Source organism: Mytilus galloprovincialis, chromosome 8, assembly GCF_965363235.1.
Source record: "Mytilus galloprovincialis chromosome 8, xbMytGall1.hap1.1, whole genome shotgun sequence".
Lineage (NCBI taxonomy): Eukaryota > Metazoa > Mollusca > Bivalvia > Mytilida > Mytilidae > Mytilus > Mytilus galloprovincialis.
The window spans coordinates 9,944,348-9,963,686 of record NC_134845.1 but is presented as its reverse complement, the minus strand read 5'-3'; the positions used below and the strand labels follow the sequence as shown (position 1 = coordinate 9,963,686).

Sequence of the window (19,339 nt, the reverse complement as noted above, 5' to 3'; positions counted from 1 at the left end):
ATATCAGTTGATAGAGAACCCTTGTGTTCATTTTTCGGAAAGGCTCTGAAGCTGTCGACTCTGGTTGGCTGTAATGTAACTATTGGTAGCATGCTTCATTGAATGAAAGTGGTGTGTGGAAAAATAATTATTTCGTGTTTCCTTTGGTGTGGTTCGTTTAAGTGTTCGTGTTGTTTATTCTTTAGTTTTCTATGTCAGTCAGTTTGTCTGTTTGTCTTTTTCATTTTTAGCCATGTTGTTGTCAGTTTATTTTCGATTCATGCGGAGTTTAACTGTCCCTCTAGTATCTTTCGTCCCTCTTTTATAAGCATTTGTTGGTATGTCAGTCTTGTTCTACCGTCTGTTGGTTATAAATGAAATAAATTTTCGGTGGTATGACCAAGGATTTGTATAGTAAGACCCTACTATACAAATCATTGTTATGCCTGACTGAATAACTTTATAAACTATATTATTAGACGCGTTTAAAGGCTTTGTTCACCTAATATAGAAAGCCAATGATAAGCCAATCTGCTTTCCACTTTGCTAGACATCTTCATGTAATTTATTGCAGTCGGGTTGAGATTTGACTTCTCTGTATATGATATGATGCATGCGTTAAATATTTGGAGATTTTAGGTCATTGACCGTGTTGTTCTAAATGAGAAATATTATTGGGCTGAGTACAGTACACTGTGGAACCTGGACTATTATACTATGATACTTAAGTCATGGTAATACTGAGTCCCCAGTGGCGAATCCAGAAATTTCCATAAAGGGAGGGGGTAATACTGCCTACGAGATGGGAGCCGCTCGGGTCATGCGTCAGTGATTACCTAATTTTTTCCGACAAAAGGGGTTGGGGCAGCGGGCCCCTTGTCCCATAAACCCGCCTCTGGTCCCAGGTGGAACTCCAGATGTGACTGGCACTGATTTAGAGGATATACCATGTATAACGACTGTTTGTGTTCTATCTGATAAGAAAGTTTGGATCCAGTTAAATGTATTTTTTTTCTTATACCACAGATTTAAGCTGGTAAAGTTATATATTTGTTGATAAAACGTACGCTTTAGCCAAGTCCATAATGATGAGGTGCGTGTAAACAGAGACACAGCTATTAGGGACGACATCAAAAGATCAATGTAAGATAAAAAACTTAATTCAAATAGTTTGGGGGTGGGGGGGTTGAACGGCTGCAAGATTTGGTTATCCGACATTGATTTTTACATATATCCATATGGGTCAATCAATTTTTCCCAAATTAAGTTAAGAGGGGGGTGGGGGGGGGGGGGGGGGGGTCAGAGAAAAAACTATGTGAATTAAGTTTTTTATCCTTCATTGAACTTTTGATGTCGTCCCTAACTTCGATTCTTTTTTTGAGAAACCGCGTACAAGTATCAGATATATATGTATCTTTAAATGTACATGCATGTAAAGTAAAATATTAATTGAAATCCAGTCTGTTTCGTCTTTGCCCTTTTCTTGTTGCCAACCTTCGCTTCCTATAAAGGGGCATTTTGGTGATTTCATATTTCAAATTGACTCAAAAATGAACTGCTTTTTGTATATTATTTCGTCAAAGGAGCCTATTTTACAATTCAGATATTATTTTCTGACTTTTAATAATCTCTCTTACACTATCGAAAAACTCATCTACCGAACTTTGACCTCATTTTTTACAAATCTGCGCATGTTTTCAATTCTACGACCAGGCTAAACGAAAAATCTTAATTTAGCACGCATTTAGTATTGTCCATAAAAGTTAGAAATGCGTTAGATTGATTACTCCTTTGTTAATAGAAAATCACAACAGAGTTTACAGACTTTGCTAGCAAATGACATCGAGGAACTGGATGACCATGTTAGAACATGTTCCTGCTCTAGTTTGTTTAGAGATAGATACCATTCAACATTTAATAATTTGTAAGTATTGTTAGCTTTTCAAAATAGCATCTGTTTACACAATATAAAACAGATAGATAGATAGTTTATTCTCATAAAACCATGCAAGTACAAAGTTTACAGAGAAGTTAAAAAAATAGTATAAATAAAAATAAAAAATGCATTAAAAATGCATAAAATTCAAAATTTCGAAGAGTGTGGTACGATTGCCAATGAGACAAATGAGACCAACTGACACAGAAATTAACCGTGAACTATAGGTCACCGACGGTACGGCCTTCAACAATGAACAAAGCCCATACCGCATAGCCGATGTTCTTATTATCAAATAAATAAGACATAAGATCATCATGATATACGCTCAACCGTGCATGGATTTCAGTAACTCTAGTTACATGGCTGAGGACATACAATCGACAATTACAATTTGAATAAACAGTTGTGGGTTAAAGACTACGAGACATCAACCAATAACCAGAAATCATCTTGAAGATAACAAAGTTTTCAATGATAATAATTAATTTTATTATTGATTGATTGATGTTTTGTGTTTAACGCTACTTTTAACACAATGGCTATTTCGTTGCTGCAAGTGTATATAGTAAGAGGAAGGTGGAATGCCCGGAGAGAACCACTGATCTTCGATATACGTAGTAAAACTGATAACTCGAACTGCACTGTAGTAAAGATTGGAGTAGAGTGTACCTGCCACACGTGCGGGTTTCAAATCATGTCACAACCTCAATGTTGAGTATGCCGGTCAATAAAGAAACAAAATAAGAAAACAATTCCGCTGCCGGTTTCCTAATTATACTTGCTACACGTATTTCCTATCTGTCATTAACGAATACCTCATATATTTCTTTATACTCATATTTTTAATTCAAGGCCTATTGAAGAACATGTCCTGGGTAATATTTCAAGATATTCTGCCACGAAAATAAATTGGAAGATATATACTGTTTACCGATATAAATTTCTCTAGAGCAAAATCAAACCATTTCTAAAAACGTCTTCGAGTTTATTAAAAGTTCTAAACGATTTCAAATTGTCTAGATAGCAAACAATGATCGCACACACATCACATCTGAGTAAATTCTCCCCCCTTTTTTTTGTCCTTTTTTTCGTTTTTTTAATTTTTTTTAAAACAATTTTTGTGTTTTTGTTTTCTAAATATTCATTTATTTATTTTTATTTATTTTTTTCTGTATTATTATTTTCTTTTTTCTTCAATTTTCCGTCTTTTGACATAAATCCATATTTATATATATTAAATAGATATACCATTCTATACATGCATGCTGATACATATATTTTTGTATTGCAATAAATGTTAAATGGAGAAGACTGTTTGACCTGTGTCTTATCCCATTTCTACTTGAACAAATGAAATATGTCTAAACCGATATAAATCGTCCTTAATTTTGTTTAACGGCTTCAAAACTTTCTAAACGTATTTCATTACATGTATATAACGGCCTTACTGGTCACTTTTATTAATATTCAAGAATATCTGAAAGAAGGATGAAATTTCCCTTAAAACCATTGCATCGATTACCAGGAACATTAAAAGATATTGATACGCATGTCACCGTAGCTATTTATTAGAGTACAGTTATATACTAGTACTACACTATATGTTGTGTGTACCATATATTTACTACGTTCATTCATACATTCATTCATTCATTCAATCATTCATTCATTCATTCATTCATTCATTCATTGACGGACAGTTAGAAAAAGACTTTATTCCATATACTACTCTACACGAAGTTATTATGCATGCAACCCCGCCACTTTTTCTAGCACTATATATACGGTGAACTCGTACTAATGCGAGTTTCACACACTTTAGCATGCACGCTACATAAGGGACACCTAACTTTTTCCCTACTTTCAGGTAAGCACATTTTCTTTTAGGCATTATCATGCATGTACTTTTATCCAATTCATAGTTCAATTTATAAGGAAACTTCAAGTTAACATTTGAAATAAATGTTTATCATAATTATGTACTTTCAGTGTGAAATAAATGGTTCGCAACATTATATTTCGTCACATATTCAACGCCCTATTTACAAAGACCAAGTGGCCATATTACCCTGTGACACGCATATGAGTCGTGTATGTATTGGATGTAAAGCCTTTAAGGAATAAGAACAAACACAACCAAAGCAGAAAGACGATGTCACGTGCCGGTTACCAAGATGTATATAGTGATAAACAACGTCAACACAATCAATCAATCAATTAATCAAAATTGTTGCACAAAGAAAAACTTTTATTTTATGACGACTTTATTGACTGATGGCGTTCATATTTAACAGAAGTATTCATTCCTATATATTTTTGTCTATTAGATCTATAAGGAGCAGAACCACGTATGTTATTTTGTTTTGGTCTGTTATTACTTTTTTCGGGAATGTTCTGGTTCGTGTCAATATTGTCATCGGGTTTCTTTTCATCATCTATATCAAAATCTGACAGTTCAAGGTCATCACAGGATATATCATCCTGAAGCACCACGTGATCTTTTCTCAGACCGCTCGATTGGCCGTTTATCTCCTCTTCCTCTTCCTCAGTACTCTTGTCATTTGTATTTAATTTGTCGTTGATCTGGAAAACTCTATCACCACTTGAAGTATTACCTTCATCTCCAGATGGAATAAATAATTCTTCATCGAAGTCAGCTTTTAATGACATTACTTCGTTATCTGATGGTTGATTATCCACTGATCCTTGATCGTTCAATATGGTATCCAAAGAATCATGGCTTCCTGTTGGAAGTGAATTAAGACTTCCAATGGGAAATGAATCCATACTACTTCCTTTGTCAATAGTTTCGGTTGATTCCAATGTGTCAATACTTTCAAGACTTCGACGTTTGGATGGCAGCACTCGGCGAAATTTATTTTCGCTTTCAGGGTCATATGCGTTGTTATCAACCCCACTTTTATTTTTTTGTTTTTTTGAAGGGGACTTTGGAGGTTTTGAACCTCTTTTATGCTTTTTACTTTTCTTTTTTGGTTTTTCCTGTGGAACTAACTCTGTTTGCAAAAACGTTCTGAGATCAATTTCACTGCCGTCTCCGTTGTCCTCTTCATTTGACTGTGTTATTATCATAATGTCACTATTGACGGTTCTCGCTGATGGGATGGGAGATAACTCTTTTCTTATAGTGCACGACTCTATTTCCATGATAGATTTAATTTTATTTTGACTTTTTGAATCGCCTCCAAATCCTGAAGAATCGGAGGAATTTGTGTTTTCACGAAGATTAAGACGGCTTAGTTCTAAGTTATTGCTTTCTGTATTGGTTACAAAGATATTCGGCCGAACCGCATTGCTATCATTCTTATCTTCATCTGTTGTCCGAAGCGAGTTTCGTTCATGTTTATTTTGGTCATACTTATGGCTAGTCTGGTGTTTATTGAATTTTTCTTTCATTTGTTCATTATCTTTAGTTAATAGATCACTTATGTCTGTCGTTTCGTGTTCTATATATGAATGGTTCTGGTCTCTATTGCCGCTCTTAATAGCTTTCTTCACTGAGATATACTTATTACTACCGTGTCTATCCACATTGGTATGAACTTGAAACTCTTCACCTGCCTCTTCCATGGGTTTGGTTCGGAATATTTCTTTCTGGTAATCTTAAAGAAAACAAATTTTCAAAATTTTAATACTAGAACAAAAAAGGTATATACTAGATTCATCAATTTTGTATTGTATATGATGTTATTTTATTTTTATTTTATTTTGTTTAGCTTTTATTATTTGTATGTAATGGAGAAGATGTTCTAAGTTGCAAAACTTGTGTCTGGTCCTATTTTCAATGGATTTCTTTTGCAATAAAATATGAGCTGCGTCGGATAGAAATCGACCTTATGCAAACGAAAATCTTTACCTCTGTTAACCTATTTTGGGTTGAAATAATTTCTACGGAAAGTCTGTAATTGTTCCAAAGATAGGTTTTAATTAGAAGACAACCCTTCAAAACGGACCAAATGCATCTTTTATATCTTTATTGTTTGAAAAATGATCAAAGTCTTATACATGTATCTGTGTACATGAACTTGCATAAGGTCGATTTCTATCCGACGCAGCTCATATGTAAAATATGAGAAAATATGAATATCGTGTGGTTCGATCTCGTATGCCTAGTTAAAATTTGCTTTAAACAAAAAGAAGTTATGATTAACATTTCTATATATTAGCCAATAAAATATATGAACAGAAAAATGTAGAAAAAGCAAACTAAAGTTATACGCACTACGTTTTCATGTAATTGTCTTTTATTAAACATCATAATGTTTTGCCTATCTAAAGAATTACAAAACTATACCTCTAAACAACTTAGCTCTCTGGTTTTTGACACCACCCAGTGTCCCATGCAGAAATAATTCCTCGGCGTCAAATTTCAACTCTAAATCTGTGTACTGTGTATGTCTATGAATCTAAATTTGAAAGAAATCAGTTAATTTAATTATCTTAAACGTAAAAGTATAAATAGTTTAAACGGGAAGTCTCAAACATTTTTCGCTGAGCTTAACATTCGGAAACCACAAGTACGTATACATTTGTATGTACATCGTGTCATTCTTTGACTTGATTGACAAATATAGAACACCGCACGCACGCTATAGCGTAATGTAATTTTCTATTAGTTAATTTCCCTTTTCTAGTCACAATGATGTTCACGTATTTTCAACAAGCAGAACGTTTCAAATGAAGTTATATATTACATTGTCAGAGCGATTTTCAACTATAAAAACTTGAAATGTAGAAATATAACGATAGAAATGAGGTGTCACAAAAACAAAAAAAAGAATTAAACTCCGATGTATTTCTTTATATCGTGCAACTCTCCAACTTTTCACGCAAGCAGAGCAATAACACGTGATATCGACCCCAGTTTTCGTCGAAGTTGGTAGGCTTCAATCGATTTTATACTCTGTCGTTAAAATTGTCTGTATATATGGTTTTATTGCTACAAACATTTGAGAATCTTAAAATCTCGTGTGGAGGTAGGACCCGGGCAAAGGTAAGCATAATTGCTTTGGCAAATGTGTAAATACATAGGCAGTAGATATTCTTGACCGTTATACAGTGTCACGATCTCTGCAACGAATCTTACAAAAATGTTGTCCTTACTTGAAATATTGCATGGCAAATTCCTCTGCCATATTTCTTCATTTTGAAGCTCAGTAAAAATTATCTATCTACATTTCGAAACATGTCTGATTATATAGATTCAATGTTTTAAAATTGGTTTCTTCATGAAAACATTTGAACAAAAGAATCCAATTGTCTAGCAAATTTAAAACAAATACTAATCTTTTAAGACAATGGTTGAAAACTGCGCTGTACGACTAGAACATACCTTATAGATACGTATTGACCAGATAGGTAGACAGACTATACAACAGATGATATTTACATGATTCGGACATACCTTATAGATATCGGTCTGCATTGACCAGATAGGTAGACAGACTATACAACAGATGATATTTACATGATTCGGACATACCTTATAGATACCGGTCTGTATTGACCAGATAGGCAGATAGACTATACAACAGACGATATTTACATAATTCGGACATACCTTATAGATACCGGTCTGTATTGACCAGATTGGTAGACAGACTATACAACAGATGATATTTTCTGTGTCTGTGAAGTCGGCCTGTTCTTCCCCATTTGTAATAACCAATTTAGCACCAACAGCCTCACACTTTGTCATGGTGATTCGGCGACACCATCGCTCAACACATCCATTAAAATTAATCTGATTGATGAATAAAACAGATTCTCATTATAAAATCATATTTTAGCTTATTCTTTGGGTCATTTAATGTCTATCTACATTTAAAAAAATTATTATCACACATTAAATTTAAGAAAATGAATATACACAAAAACAAAATATATGAGAAAAAAGGTTATAAAAGATGTATTCGATAATCAAATCAAGATATTTTAAATATAAATTGCATTTCAATAAAACTAAAGTATCAGTAAATTAACACAAATACATGAAACAGAAAACGTTTGTTTGGTATACCTCGAGACAAAACTTTTTGCCTTCTTGCATTACATTTATACATCTCATTATTGAAGCATGGATAGAATCTCCATGACCCATGGTAGGATCTAGCATCACCAGGCAAGGAGCTGAAAATATCAATAAGATAATATCTGAATTCTCTCAACTCCCATTGGACCTTAAAACATGTTGAACGAAAAGATAATCATTGTACTTAAACAATTAGGTAATAATGCTGAAAGGTGTTTGTTCGATGCATTTCAAACTAATAGATGGTTAAAATGTTCCGTTGAAGCCTGATTGGTGATTTCGGTTCTCGTTGAAGTTAGACCATTTTGTATCGTACTCTTATGTTTGCTTTGGTATATTTAATTCCTTAAGTTATAATGACTTGGAGATGCAAGCAGACGTTTGGGGAAAGACCACCTTCCCAAGAGAGGTTTTAACAACAACCCTCAGACCAGAAATTGTGCTGTGGTCTAGAATCAACAGACAAGTCATACATGTAGAGCTTATAGTGCCATGGGAAACAAGACTGGAAGAAGCCCACGAGAAAAAGCTTGCCAAGTACCAGGAATTGGTAACAGACATCCATCCAAGAGAAGAACTGGAGGACATGGTATTTTCCAGTTGAGGTAGGATGTAGAGGCTTTGTTTCTCAAACTTTTTAGAGGGCCTTGGGTTCCCTAGGACTAACTTGACCAGTAAGAAGAAGCTTGGTAGGAAAAGTTGGAAGACAGGCAGAGGAAGCTTCCGGTTGGATACGGAGGAAGAGGTAAGAGCAGAGGGAGAGCTAACTCAGTCGGTACACTCCCTAGAGGTTGTCGTGGACAGCGCCGAAACAGTCGAGGAGAGGGGATTCACCTGATGATGGAACCAGCTGAGCAGTGGAATCACTGTATTTAAGGTATAATAAAAAAAAATAACTGGAGGGAAAATAATGTACACCGAGAAAAACTAATAATCATCTACGACAGAATGCATTCATGAGGGCTTTGTTTGGTTTGTTTTCTCTTTTGGTTATTGTCCATGTGTTTGTTATGATTTTGTATAGAAAAAGTTGAAGATTATGAGTAAAATTGTCAATATGTCCATTTACCAAACGAAAATCTGCTATCTTGATGTTCTCAAAAATTTTGAAATTATTCATATAACAAATTTTAAACTACAGAAAAATATCAATATTAGTTGATGTTATATTATTAATGTCTTAAAACGCTTGAATGACGAATAACTCTTAATGTAAGGTTCCCATAGGAAGTTAGGGAAAAAATGTGTTAATAAAAATATTTTAGATTATGCTTAACGTATATTATATACCTCTATCGGACTTGCCGAAGCGTGAAGTTTTCCTGACTAGAGTCACACCAAACACTGACACCCTTTCTATTAACCACACTCTAACTTGTTCTAGGTCCTTTATCTTCTCTACGTTCACAACCCTAAAATAAAATAATGTTGATGATTATCGGAGCAAATATTTTGACATTATTTTTAACTTAAAAAAAACCACAGCACTATTTTTTTTTCATTGTCATTACCAGTATGTTCGCCGTATTCTTAGTAAAAAATATATAGTCTGCGGTCAATGTCAACAAAATAAATACAACCCAACAATAGACAAGCCTCCTCGGTGGCCTCATTTCTATTTCCTTTATTAACTTATCTGTATTTCTGAATGTTATTGTATGTGGATTTGGATGGGGTTTATGTAATAGTGAATAATGCGGAAAATGTCTGATAGAAAAACGGACCCAGATATAAAACAAGATAGAGAGAAATAGGGCAAAACAAAACAATAATAAAAAAAAAACGGGATGCTAAAAGGTAAGAATATAGAATAATGTAAAAATGGAAATGTGCAGATATGCTCACAAATTGGACAACTATCCACAGAAGACAAAGATGTTAACAATAGAACATCACCATAAAACATCTAACAATGAGTAAAACCGATACCGTACAGGTAGCTTTAAAAGGCACCGGTATACGTCCTGATTTATGCCAATATCATCAAGCCAAAAACATTAATGTATATATGTCAGATAGCAACAAGCCACATACCCAAGGAGGGAGACGGGCACATAATTGGGTGGAGTTCAACATGTTTGATGGCGATTACTTATCTCCATACTCTAGATCAAGGAATGAAACAGTGCAACAATGTAGATCAACCTATAAACATCGATCGTACTGAAAGGGTTGGCTAATCATGTAGGGTACTGAGCACAAAAAAATACATAACAAATTGGCAAAAGCCATACACGAGGTGCCAGTTACTGGCAGATACTGAAAGAATGTTCAAAGCTCAGTTTTATCACCTAAATCAGTAGACCATGTGTTCTAGATTACAATTCCATAAGCAATATATCTGGTTATAGGGAGGGACACGGTTAAAGGTAAATTATGATGATTTTCAAAAACATCGATATGGAATTATACAACCAATACGTTTTCCTATTATTTGCTGATAAGGTTTCAAAAACTCTTCTGAAAAGCAAGTTGTCCTAAGATGAAGCTAACCTTCTGTACAAAGTTGTGTACCTTTGTCCTGGGATATAAATAAATTAAAAGTCATAAACAGAACCGTTTCAGGTATGAAATGTGTAAATAAGTGTAAATTATAGACAATAGTATATATCAGCTCTAAGATCTGAATTACCAAATAAATGACACAAATGGAAAATAAAAGTAACAAAAAAAAAGTGTAATGCAGAGTAGAAGCTTACCATGCCTTGCCATTCTCACTTATATCCCCAAATGTTGGTTTATTCATTTTTGTTGCATGGAAAAACACATTTACTTCGTCAGAGTCATATGTTATAAGTCCATTTTTCTCTAAATAAAATAAGTCGTTTAATTTCCTTGGATTTTCAGCAAATTCCTCCCATGGAATAATAATCAGTCCGTTATAATTGACGTTATACTCTTTCATCTGAGAGGACATATCCCTGTACTTCGGCTTTGTTTCGTGTAATATCACCTCCTCAGTCTCTTTATATTTATTCATAGAATCTTCATTGTCTATGGTGGTTGATGTGGTGTATCCAAGATCGACTGACCTTCTCAGGGAGACAACTTCCTCCACATGATCAATCTGAACACAGTTGAGGTTTGCAGAGTCGATACTAACCCCTCCAAAGTATCCATTTGTCATCACATTGGAGGAAGGAAGGAATGGTGGAACTGGTGTTTCTTTTCCAGTCGACATCGTTTGTGTCTTCACAGACCTCAAAATTGACTTAAAGTTGATTAAAATCAACGCTAACTGGTTCTTGCGTCATATTGATATGTTTTCTTCCGCTATGCATATTGTCTCGAAGTGTACAGGTTCAAAATGATACAGCTTCCATAGTACTGGTATATGAAATTTTAATACATACCCTGCGTGGTACAGAAAAAGTGTTGAACAGCAGACACGAATCCTCGTTTTGATATCTTTAGTTTGCTATAATTTCACGTTAAACCATTCCTAAAGTATAAAATTATCTCATTTATCTGATCAAAACTTTCCCTCAACCAAAGTTCCAAGTTTGAACTTGGCAGTAGTCACATATATCACATTGTCACTCATTTAAATTCTCTAACATGTCTGTCTCGCCGGTAAATTTTGTCTTATTTAGTTCTATGCAATACACAAAGAATTACTTAGTGTAATGGATACCAAGATTAACTGAAAACAAAGGCAGTAATCCCATGTTCTTTATGATCTATACAAACATGTCAAGCAGTATTGTTAAAGTTTAATTTAAATGGTCTTTAAACTGCACGGAGGACCTTTGTCACACTTTCACGCTTACCATTTCTAGTTCTATTATTATTGTAATAATATGTACTTTATTTAATGATCATTCGTTGGAGGTTCTTACGAGGCTTTGAGGCGAAGTAAGCTTTAATAACGGGTCAATGAATTTAAATGACTTTTTATCTTTTAGGGTCAATTGAAATGATATGATCAAATGTGTAAGCTATTGAAGTAAGTTAATTCAATTATCAAGTACATTACAGTTCAATTCAACTTACTAAGAATAACGAAAACAAATAAATCGAGTGGTAGTTTTTCAGACATCTATAAACTTCAACTGGTACAAAGGTACAAATGGTAATGGAACTGATTATAATATCATGTACGAAAAGTTTCCAAAAGACTGAAATAAATGACATAAAGTCCATTTTGATGTAGAAAACATTTCTAAGACTCGAACATATCTAACGATGCATTTTGACACTTGATTTTTAAATTAAAAAAAAAAACATATATATATCTTAAAATTTCAATATTTATCAGTCAAGTTTCAAGTTTAAGTTTTATTTTCTCAAAGACCCTAACAGGGGTATGTGAACAATTACACAAATACTATATACGCATTCATAATATAACAAAATAACAAAGTAATGTAATGAAGATTATAGACATTTATGAACATATATACATTTGAAAAAGTAATTCGTTTTAAGGAAGACAGTTAATTTCAAATGGACATATTAATCATGGTTGAAACAATATTGATTTAATTCACACCAGTTTATAGTACAATTTTAACAACAACATTGTAAGAGTCAGAATTAAAAAAAAATCATAAAATTAGCCAGTATTATGGATAGTAATAAGATAACAAGGTCTAATTCAATATCAGCCAGTTTTATAGGATAAAATGGGAGGTCACTCTAATATTAAACATATCAATTTTACTGGTTTCCGTTTCGCCGTTACATCGACTTCTCGTTGGTTTCATAAAAACTATATTAAACCAGTATCATTTTATTAAATCTTAAATGCATAACATTCATATATGTTTTTTCAATGCTGTTTAAATTTCAATGCATAAAAAGTGGCTAGATTTAAATTAATTTATACACCTTTTTATGTTAGGTGTGTATCGATTTTTATACTCAGGTAAAGATTTATATGATTATACTAATGTCTTGTTGAAACTTGTTTTGGTAATGATTCTAACTATGGTGGCATATATATAAACAAAGAAGGAGCATTTGATTTAAGGTCAGTTTCTCTCTGTAAAGGTTCTTTTTGTTTATAGTAGAAAAGCTGATTTGACAAAATAATACTTTACTACTACTAGTATACATTTCAATACGAATTCAATTGACTTGAGTTATTCATTCTGCAAGAGAATTGTGTACACTTATCATTATTATATTAATTTAGAAAACTCGTAACGAAATTTGACGTATATAAGTTTTATTTTTTATATGACGCAACTGAAAATATTTACTAGTAGCTTAAATTCTTTTTATACGTGGGTCTACTCTGAGAGGGGCGTGGGATGCCCAGGTGTATATTGATAGCATATTTGTCAACCTAATGAATATTTAACACCAAAAGATATCAATACGAAAATACTTGAAGATATGTTTTTAGGTGAAATAAAGTAACATCTTCCATTTCCACAATCAAGATGTAAAATAAAAAATATGTACATTAATTTTTCTGATAATTATATCCATTAATTTTGGGCAGAAAATGTGTTGCTGATTAAAAAAATTTGAAGAGTAAAAAATGACGATGTTATGAATATTCATGACGATGATAAGGATGTTAACTCCCCCTGTTTCCAATACACATCCAAATGTTTACAACACAACCTTTCATGTCTTTGTTCAAATGTTTACATACATTGATTTTAAAGATGAGTCACGTGACTAAAATATATATACAAAACTTATGTACGTACTGGTATTATTGGTACAGTGTTTACATCACATAACATCGGTATATATCATTTCAAAATATAGCCATAGGTGAGTCGTTTGATTTTTTCCTGTATGAATTATCAATTTACTGTTATAATTATGTATAAGTAATTTTCACTTAAAAACTTAAACTTACAGGGACGTTTCTCATGGATGAAGACAAAATATACTAAATGCGTCATTGTCTCTCTTAAAAAATATACTTCACTGACGATTTTATTTGTTGAAAAAAATGAAAGGGAATATGGTTAATATTGTTCACTGGCGATTTTATAAGTTTAAAAACGAAAGGGAAAATGGAAAAATTACGTTTATAGTCAATTTTATCTATAAAAAAAAATGAAAGGGAATATGGATGTAACAGCAAAAAGTCGAAATATCCAATGTATTTATAAATCCTAAAATATTAGTTCTATCTGTAATATTCATTAGAACTTTCAGAAATGTAGAATTATGAGATAAGTTTTTTTTTAATACATATTTACTGCTAATCAGATCTTAAAAATATCCCCGAAGCACCTGAAGTGAACTCCATATATATTTTTGTCATCTACTTGGCATAATGCCACCTTTGTTCGAAGGTTCCGTCGTCATTTATTTTTAATCTTTTGTAGCTGTATTGATCACATAGGTTTAAAAATCCCATTTATTATCAAATTTAAAAAAACACCTTAGTTTTCAACAAATAGCATGTATATACAAAATTAAAATATTGTAAAGACACTTGTTTATTACTGTAAGTTAATCTCTAAATGTTAAGTTATTTCTGTCGTTGGGTTGACTTGTTGTCTCATTAATGTAAATTCTTTAACAATGGACAGTTATATAAGTAATTCAAGTTCTGTTCTACATTAGAATTTCTTTTTCTACCATTTGTAAAATGAATTCTCGTCATCTCCCTTCGTATTCTTTCTTCTTTTCAAGAACCAAAACTTTGTTTACGGTTTTGTGAATTGGTATTATTTATTTCATATTTATATAAATAACTCAAATTCGTTAACATTATGACCCGAATTAAAGAACTATCTATTGGTCGAAGCTTTTTGATTATCAGTATGTTCTTTAACGTCATACTTGATATGTTTTTCGACCATTTTGATTCGAACGCCACTGTAGAGTCTTATTTCTAAATTATCAGACTAGTATATCTTTTGTGAGTTTTTATTCTTGACAAGGAACTCGACAGCAATTCATTTATCACCCATTACGAAAAATATGTTTAAGTTATCTATACCTGCGACCTCAAACCAGGTTTACATTATCATAAGATAAAAACTATGAACCGTCAATTCGATACTATCATTTTTCTATTGTAGAAAAAACATACAGTAATGGCAACTGCAGGCGAGGACCAGACAGACAATGGTCCAAAGAGAAGTTTAATTGTAGATGAAGCTGCGTTCGAAGAACAGTTCTTAAGGTGCCACATTTGTAATGAGAAATATAGCCAAGCAGACAGACTTCCGAAATCACTACCATGCAATCATACGTTCTGTCTGATATGTCTCAAATCCGTTTTCGACCACCATCATCAGAATTCTAGAAGAACAGTTCCGTGGATGGACGATAACTTGGAAGGTGTATTAAAATGCCCAGAATGTCGAGTAGAAATATTTCTGAGTCGAACTGAAATCAGTGCTCTGCCCTCAGACCATCGTGTTATACAAATGATGGACTTTTTGTCACGTGTAACTACAAAATCTCAAAATGTTTGCACTAAACATGAGAACCAGCCACTGAACTTTTTCTGTAAGAAATGTCTGATTCCCGTTTGTCGAGACTGTACAGTTCTTGATCACAAAGAAGGACAAGAGCACGTGATTGTTGATGTCACGGAGGCGTTGTCCGAGAACAGTAATGAGTTCGATGAAATGAACGATAAAAATAAAGGCATGCTGGATAAAATGAAAGGGCGAACAGATTCACTCGCAAATGCTTCAAAACAATTAGACTTACTAGAAAGAAAGCTCAGATCAACTATCAAAGACACTTTTATAGAATATCGATTATTGCTAGAGCGTAGACAAGAGGCGCTCATTAAAATATTGCGGGAAAGTGTACAAGAACAGAAACAAAAGATAAACACGCGTTTTGTTGACATCTGTACCCAAGGATCACAGTTACAGAAACTTTACGACACATTTACAAAAGCAAGGTCAAACAATGACATAAGACAATTGTTCACAGTTCAGCAACAACTAAAAGAAAAAGAAACTGAATTTACTTGTACTGCCGAAGCAACCGATGACGAACTGTTCATTACTTGTAAATTTGAGGCTCCAAACGAATGTTTATTCTTATCAGAAATGAGTGGCCTAGGGGAAGTTACAACTATTGAAGACCTGTCGTTAAAGAACCCGGTTCCCGCTCATCAGCTAGTCTTACTAGACAGTTTGGACTCGCATCGTATTAATCCAGCTTTATATTTACCCGAACTTGACTGTGACGAAAACGAGAGCCCTGATAATGAAAACGACACAGAACAAAACGACGAAGATCACATTTTGCCTGACGATATTTCTTCAAACATCAGAAACCGTTTATTACAAGGATCTGAAAATGATCAACAAACAGAGGAAAACGACGATCATTATTTGGATCAACTTCGAGAACACCGTGAACAACTCGCTTCTACTTACCTAATGAGAATCGCGTCACGCTTGAACGAAAGTGCTGCGGAAATGGCAGAAGCATTGAACCAACAACCAACTCAGCCAGAACAAAGAACACCAAGCCAGAGCAGCCAATCATCGCGTGGAAGTAATAATAGGTCAAGTTCATCAAGACAACGTCGCCCACAGCAACCAGTAAGAGTTGTACGTCATCCAACGCAGCCGACACCACCACGTGAGGCACGTGACCAGGGTGGTATGTACACGTCATCACGTTACACGAATTCAGACAATAGATAGATGTGTAATATAGATTGAAATCGTTAATGTTCATAACTTTATCCCAGTGTGCATTTATTGACGCAATGCTTCATTTGGCATTTGTAGGACCTTAATTTAGTCCTTTTATTTTGAACCCTTCCTATTTTTGTGGAGACAAAGCATAATGTGATACGATAAGAAATGTGATTACTATGAAATAAAGTAGTTAAAAGAGTATCGTTTTTAATTATACTGGTTCCAGTAGGTGCAAGTCATATGATTATCTTCATTCCCTTATTAGCTCACCTGGCCTTAGGGCGTCCGTTAACTTTTACAATTATGAATAGTGTTCTTCTCTGAAACTACTGGGTCGAATTTAACTGAACTTTGTCACAATCATAATTGGGTTTTTTAGTTTTAAACCATCCATTCCGCCCCTACCTAAAATGCAGTGTTTTTGGCTTATATCTCTGTCACTTTTAAAAGCATCTAGAGCTTATCAGATGGGAGAATGAAATGATTCGCTGAGCGCAGCCTGATACGACCACAGAGGGCGAATATTGAACAATTGGGGCACATTTGGACACAATATTCAAGCTTGATACTGTCTGAATTTGGATTGTGATCAAATTTTTGACACAATAAATGGTTTCTGAAATAAAATAAATACATGTAAAGTTGACCAAATATAGTTTTGCTTGTTCTATTTAGGACTTGCTTGGTGCATGGTTATCATATGATTTGTGTCTCCTTTTTAATTCTCCAGCTTATTTATGGTTCCTAACATTTTGGAGTTTGTTGTTCAATAATTTTTGAATCCAACATCACCTTTTCTTAATACAGATTTTATGGATCAATAGCCACCATGCAATAATTACAAAAAATCTAAAAATAAAAAGATGTGGTAAGATTGCCAATTTGAAACAAATATCTATCAGAGACTAACTAACATAGAAGTAAACAACCAAAGGTCATTGTACAGCCTAACACCATGACCAAAACCCATAACGCACAACAAAGTTAAGAAGCTTAAGGTTTCGTGCACGACAAACACAAAACAATTCAAAGAGAAAGCTTACAGCCTGCTATATATACAAAACAACAAACCAAAAAATAATGTGATGTACAGCAACAAACAAATACCACACTTGGGCAGACACATACAATGGGTGGGCTAACAATAGAACATCTCAATGGAGCAAAACTTGTTCCAGTATACTTTTTTGTCAGTCTTTTTTTTGCTTTAAATTTTAATCACCAAAAAATCAATGAAATAAGTGTTACACATTAAGTTCAAGTTTATTAACACACAAACATATGACTCTATGCCACATCACTATAATGAAAATCATCCAATACATTTTGTTAAGTTTCTTTTGTTACCTATTCACACACCAGACTCCAGACTTTTTTGAACTGAGTTTTACTGTGCGTATTGTGGTGCGTTTGCTTTTTCTACATTGGCTAGAGGTATAGGGGGAAGGATGAGATCTCAAAAAACATTTTTAACCCTGCCGCATTGTTGCGCCTGTCCAAAAGTCAGGAACCTCTGGCCTTTGTTAGTCTTGTATGATGAAAATTTTAGTTTCTTGTGTATATTTTGGAGTTTAGTATGACGTCCATTATCACTGAACTAGTATATATTTTTGTTTGGGGGCCAGCTGAAGTACTCCTACGGGTGCGGTAGTTTTTCCGCTGTTTTGAAGATTTGAAGACCCATTGGTGGCCTTCGACTGTTAATCTTTGGTTGGGTTGATGTCTCTTTGACGCATTCCCCATTTCCATACTCAATTTTAGATAAAATTTTTTACTCGAACATGGTTTTTACCAATTATCTTGAATTCAATCAGACCATCAGGAAATTGAAGGAGCAAACTGTATTCTGTATACATGCAGGGGATATCATGAATGCAGGTACACTAAACAGCAAGCAAGGCATGCAGTCGAATGAACACCTATACCCTTCAACTTATTTTCATGATATCATGATAGGGAGTGCTCAAAGAATAGCAAAATAAATTTATGTCCATATCATATTATCCAAAGAAGAGTGCAGACACATGCAATCACAATCATTTGTTGTTAAGAAAAGAATAAGGACAGAAAGACATAAATCAAAGCAGAGTTAGAGGAAAATATAAAATACGAGATGAGATAAATAAATAGTATTTATTTCATGACACAGCATTACAGATAAGTGATTGCAATGTTATAAATATGATAATAAAACATCAAATAAGATACAATATGGTTGAAACAATAGCTGATAATGCAAAAAACCTTCTAAAGAATAAAAACTCAAAGGTATAATTAAGGATTTGAGAAAATAAGTGTTTCAATTAGTTTAATTTTCAATCCAAATAAACTTTCAATAACAAGAATACATTTTAATTCGAGTAGAATGAACTTACAATTTGAAGTCAATTGTTTGCTTTCCAAAAAGAAAGAACTTAATGTATGCATTTGTAATTATATTATAAAACAATATAGTCTAATATAGGTTTAGGTGTGCATACTATATTTCACATACAAGGACATAGTCCACCTATTCAGTAAATATCTCTAAAAATTTCTTTCAATTTAAACAAATTAATTCATGCTTAATCTGTATTTCATTTATCACATGGCTCATGACAAATCATTTAATAATGTTAAATTTACATTTGCAAATTAATAAACAAACAGTTTTAATATAACACTTATCTGATTTCCAAACATAATAAAGCTTATTAAAACTAGATGCCAGAACTAAGGGAATCTTGAAATAACCGTTACAGTGACTAGTTCCTCAATAATGATAGACTTATAAGTATTCAG

General features: G+C 33.4%; 2 protein-coding genes across 3 annotated transcripts; one reads left to right on the top strand and one right to left on the bottom strand.

The window, feature by feature from the left end:
- Positions 1-4,145: 4,145 nt before the first annotated feature.
- LOC143085041 (uncharacterized) lies at positions 4,146-11,667 on the bottom strand. Its single transcript, XM_076261180.1, has 6 exons — positions 10,667-11,667; positions 9,258-9,379; positions 7,956-8,065; positions 7,497-7,679; positions 6,231-6,342; positions 4,146-5,538 (listed from the first exon to the last, which is right to left on the bottom strand). Exons 1-6 carry the CDS (start codon positions 11,146-11,148, stop codon positions 4,172-4,174), a joined length of 2,376 nt encoding a protein of 791 aa, XP_076117295.1. The 5' UTR covers positions 11,149-11,667; the 3' UTR covers positions 4,146-4,171.
- Positions 11,668-12,811: 1,144 nt separating this feature from the next.
- Positions 12,812-16,757, top strand: LOC143085038 (uncharacterized). Of its 2 annotated transcripts, none has more exons than XM_076261177.1 (2): positions 12,812-12,939; positions 14,966-16,757. In XM_076261177.1, the coding sequence occupies exon 2, from the start codon at positions 14,981-14,983 to the stop codon at positions 16,559-16,561; it is 1,581 nt and encodes a 526-aa protein (XP_076117292.1). In that variant the 5' UTR covers positions 12,812-12,939; positions 14,966-14,980; the 3' UTR covers positions 16,562-16,757. The 2 variants fall into 2 exon arrangements, with proteins under 2 accessions (XP_076117292.1, XP_076117291.1); XM_076261176.1 differs by lacking the exon at positions 12,812-12,939 and adding an exon at positions 13,590-13,697.
- The last annotated feature ends 2,582 nt before the right edge of the window (positions 16,758-19,339 follow it).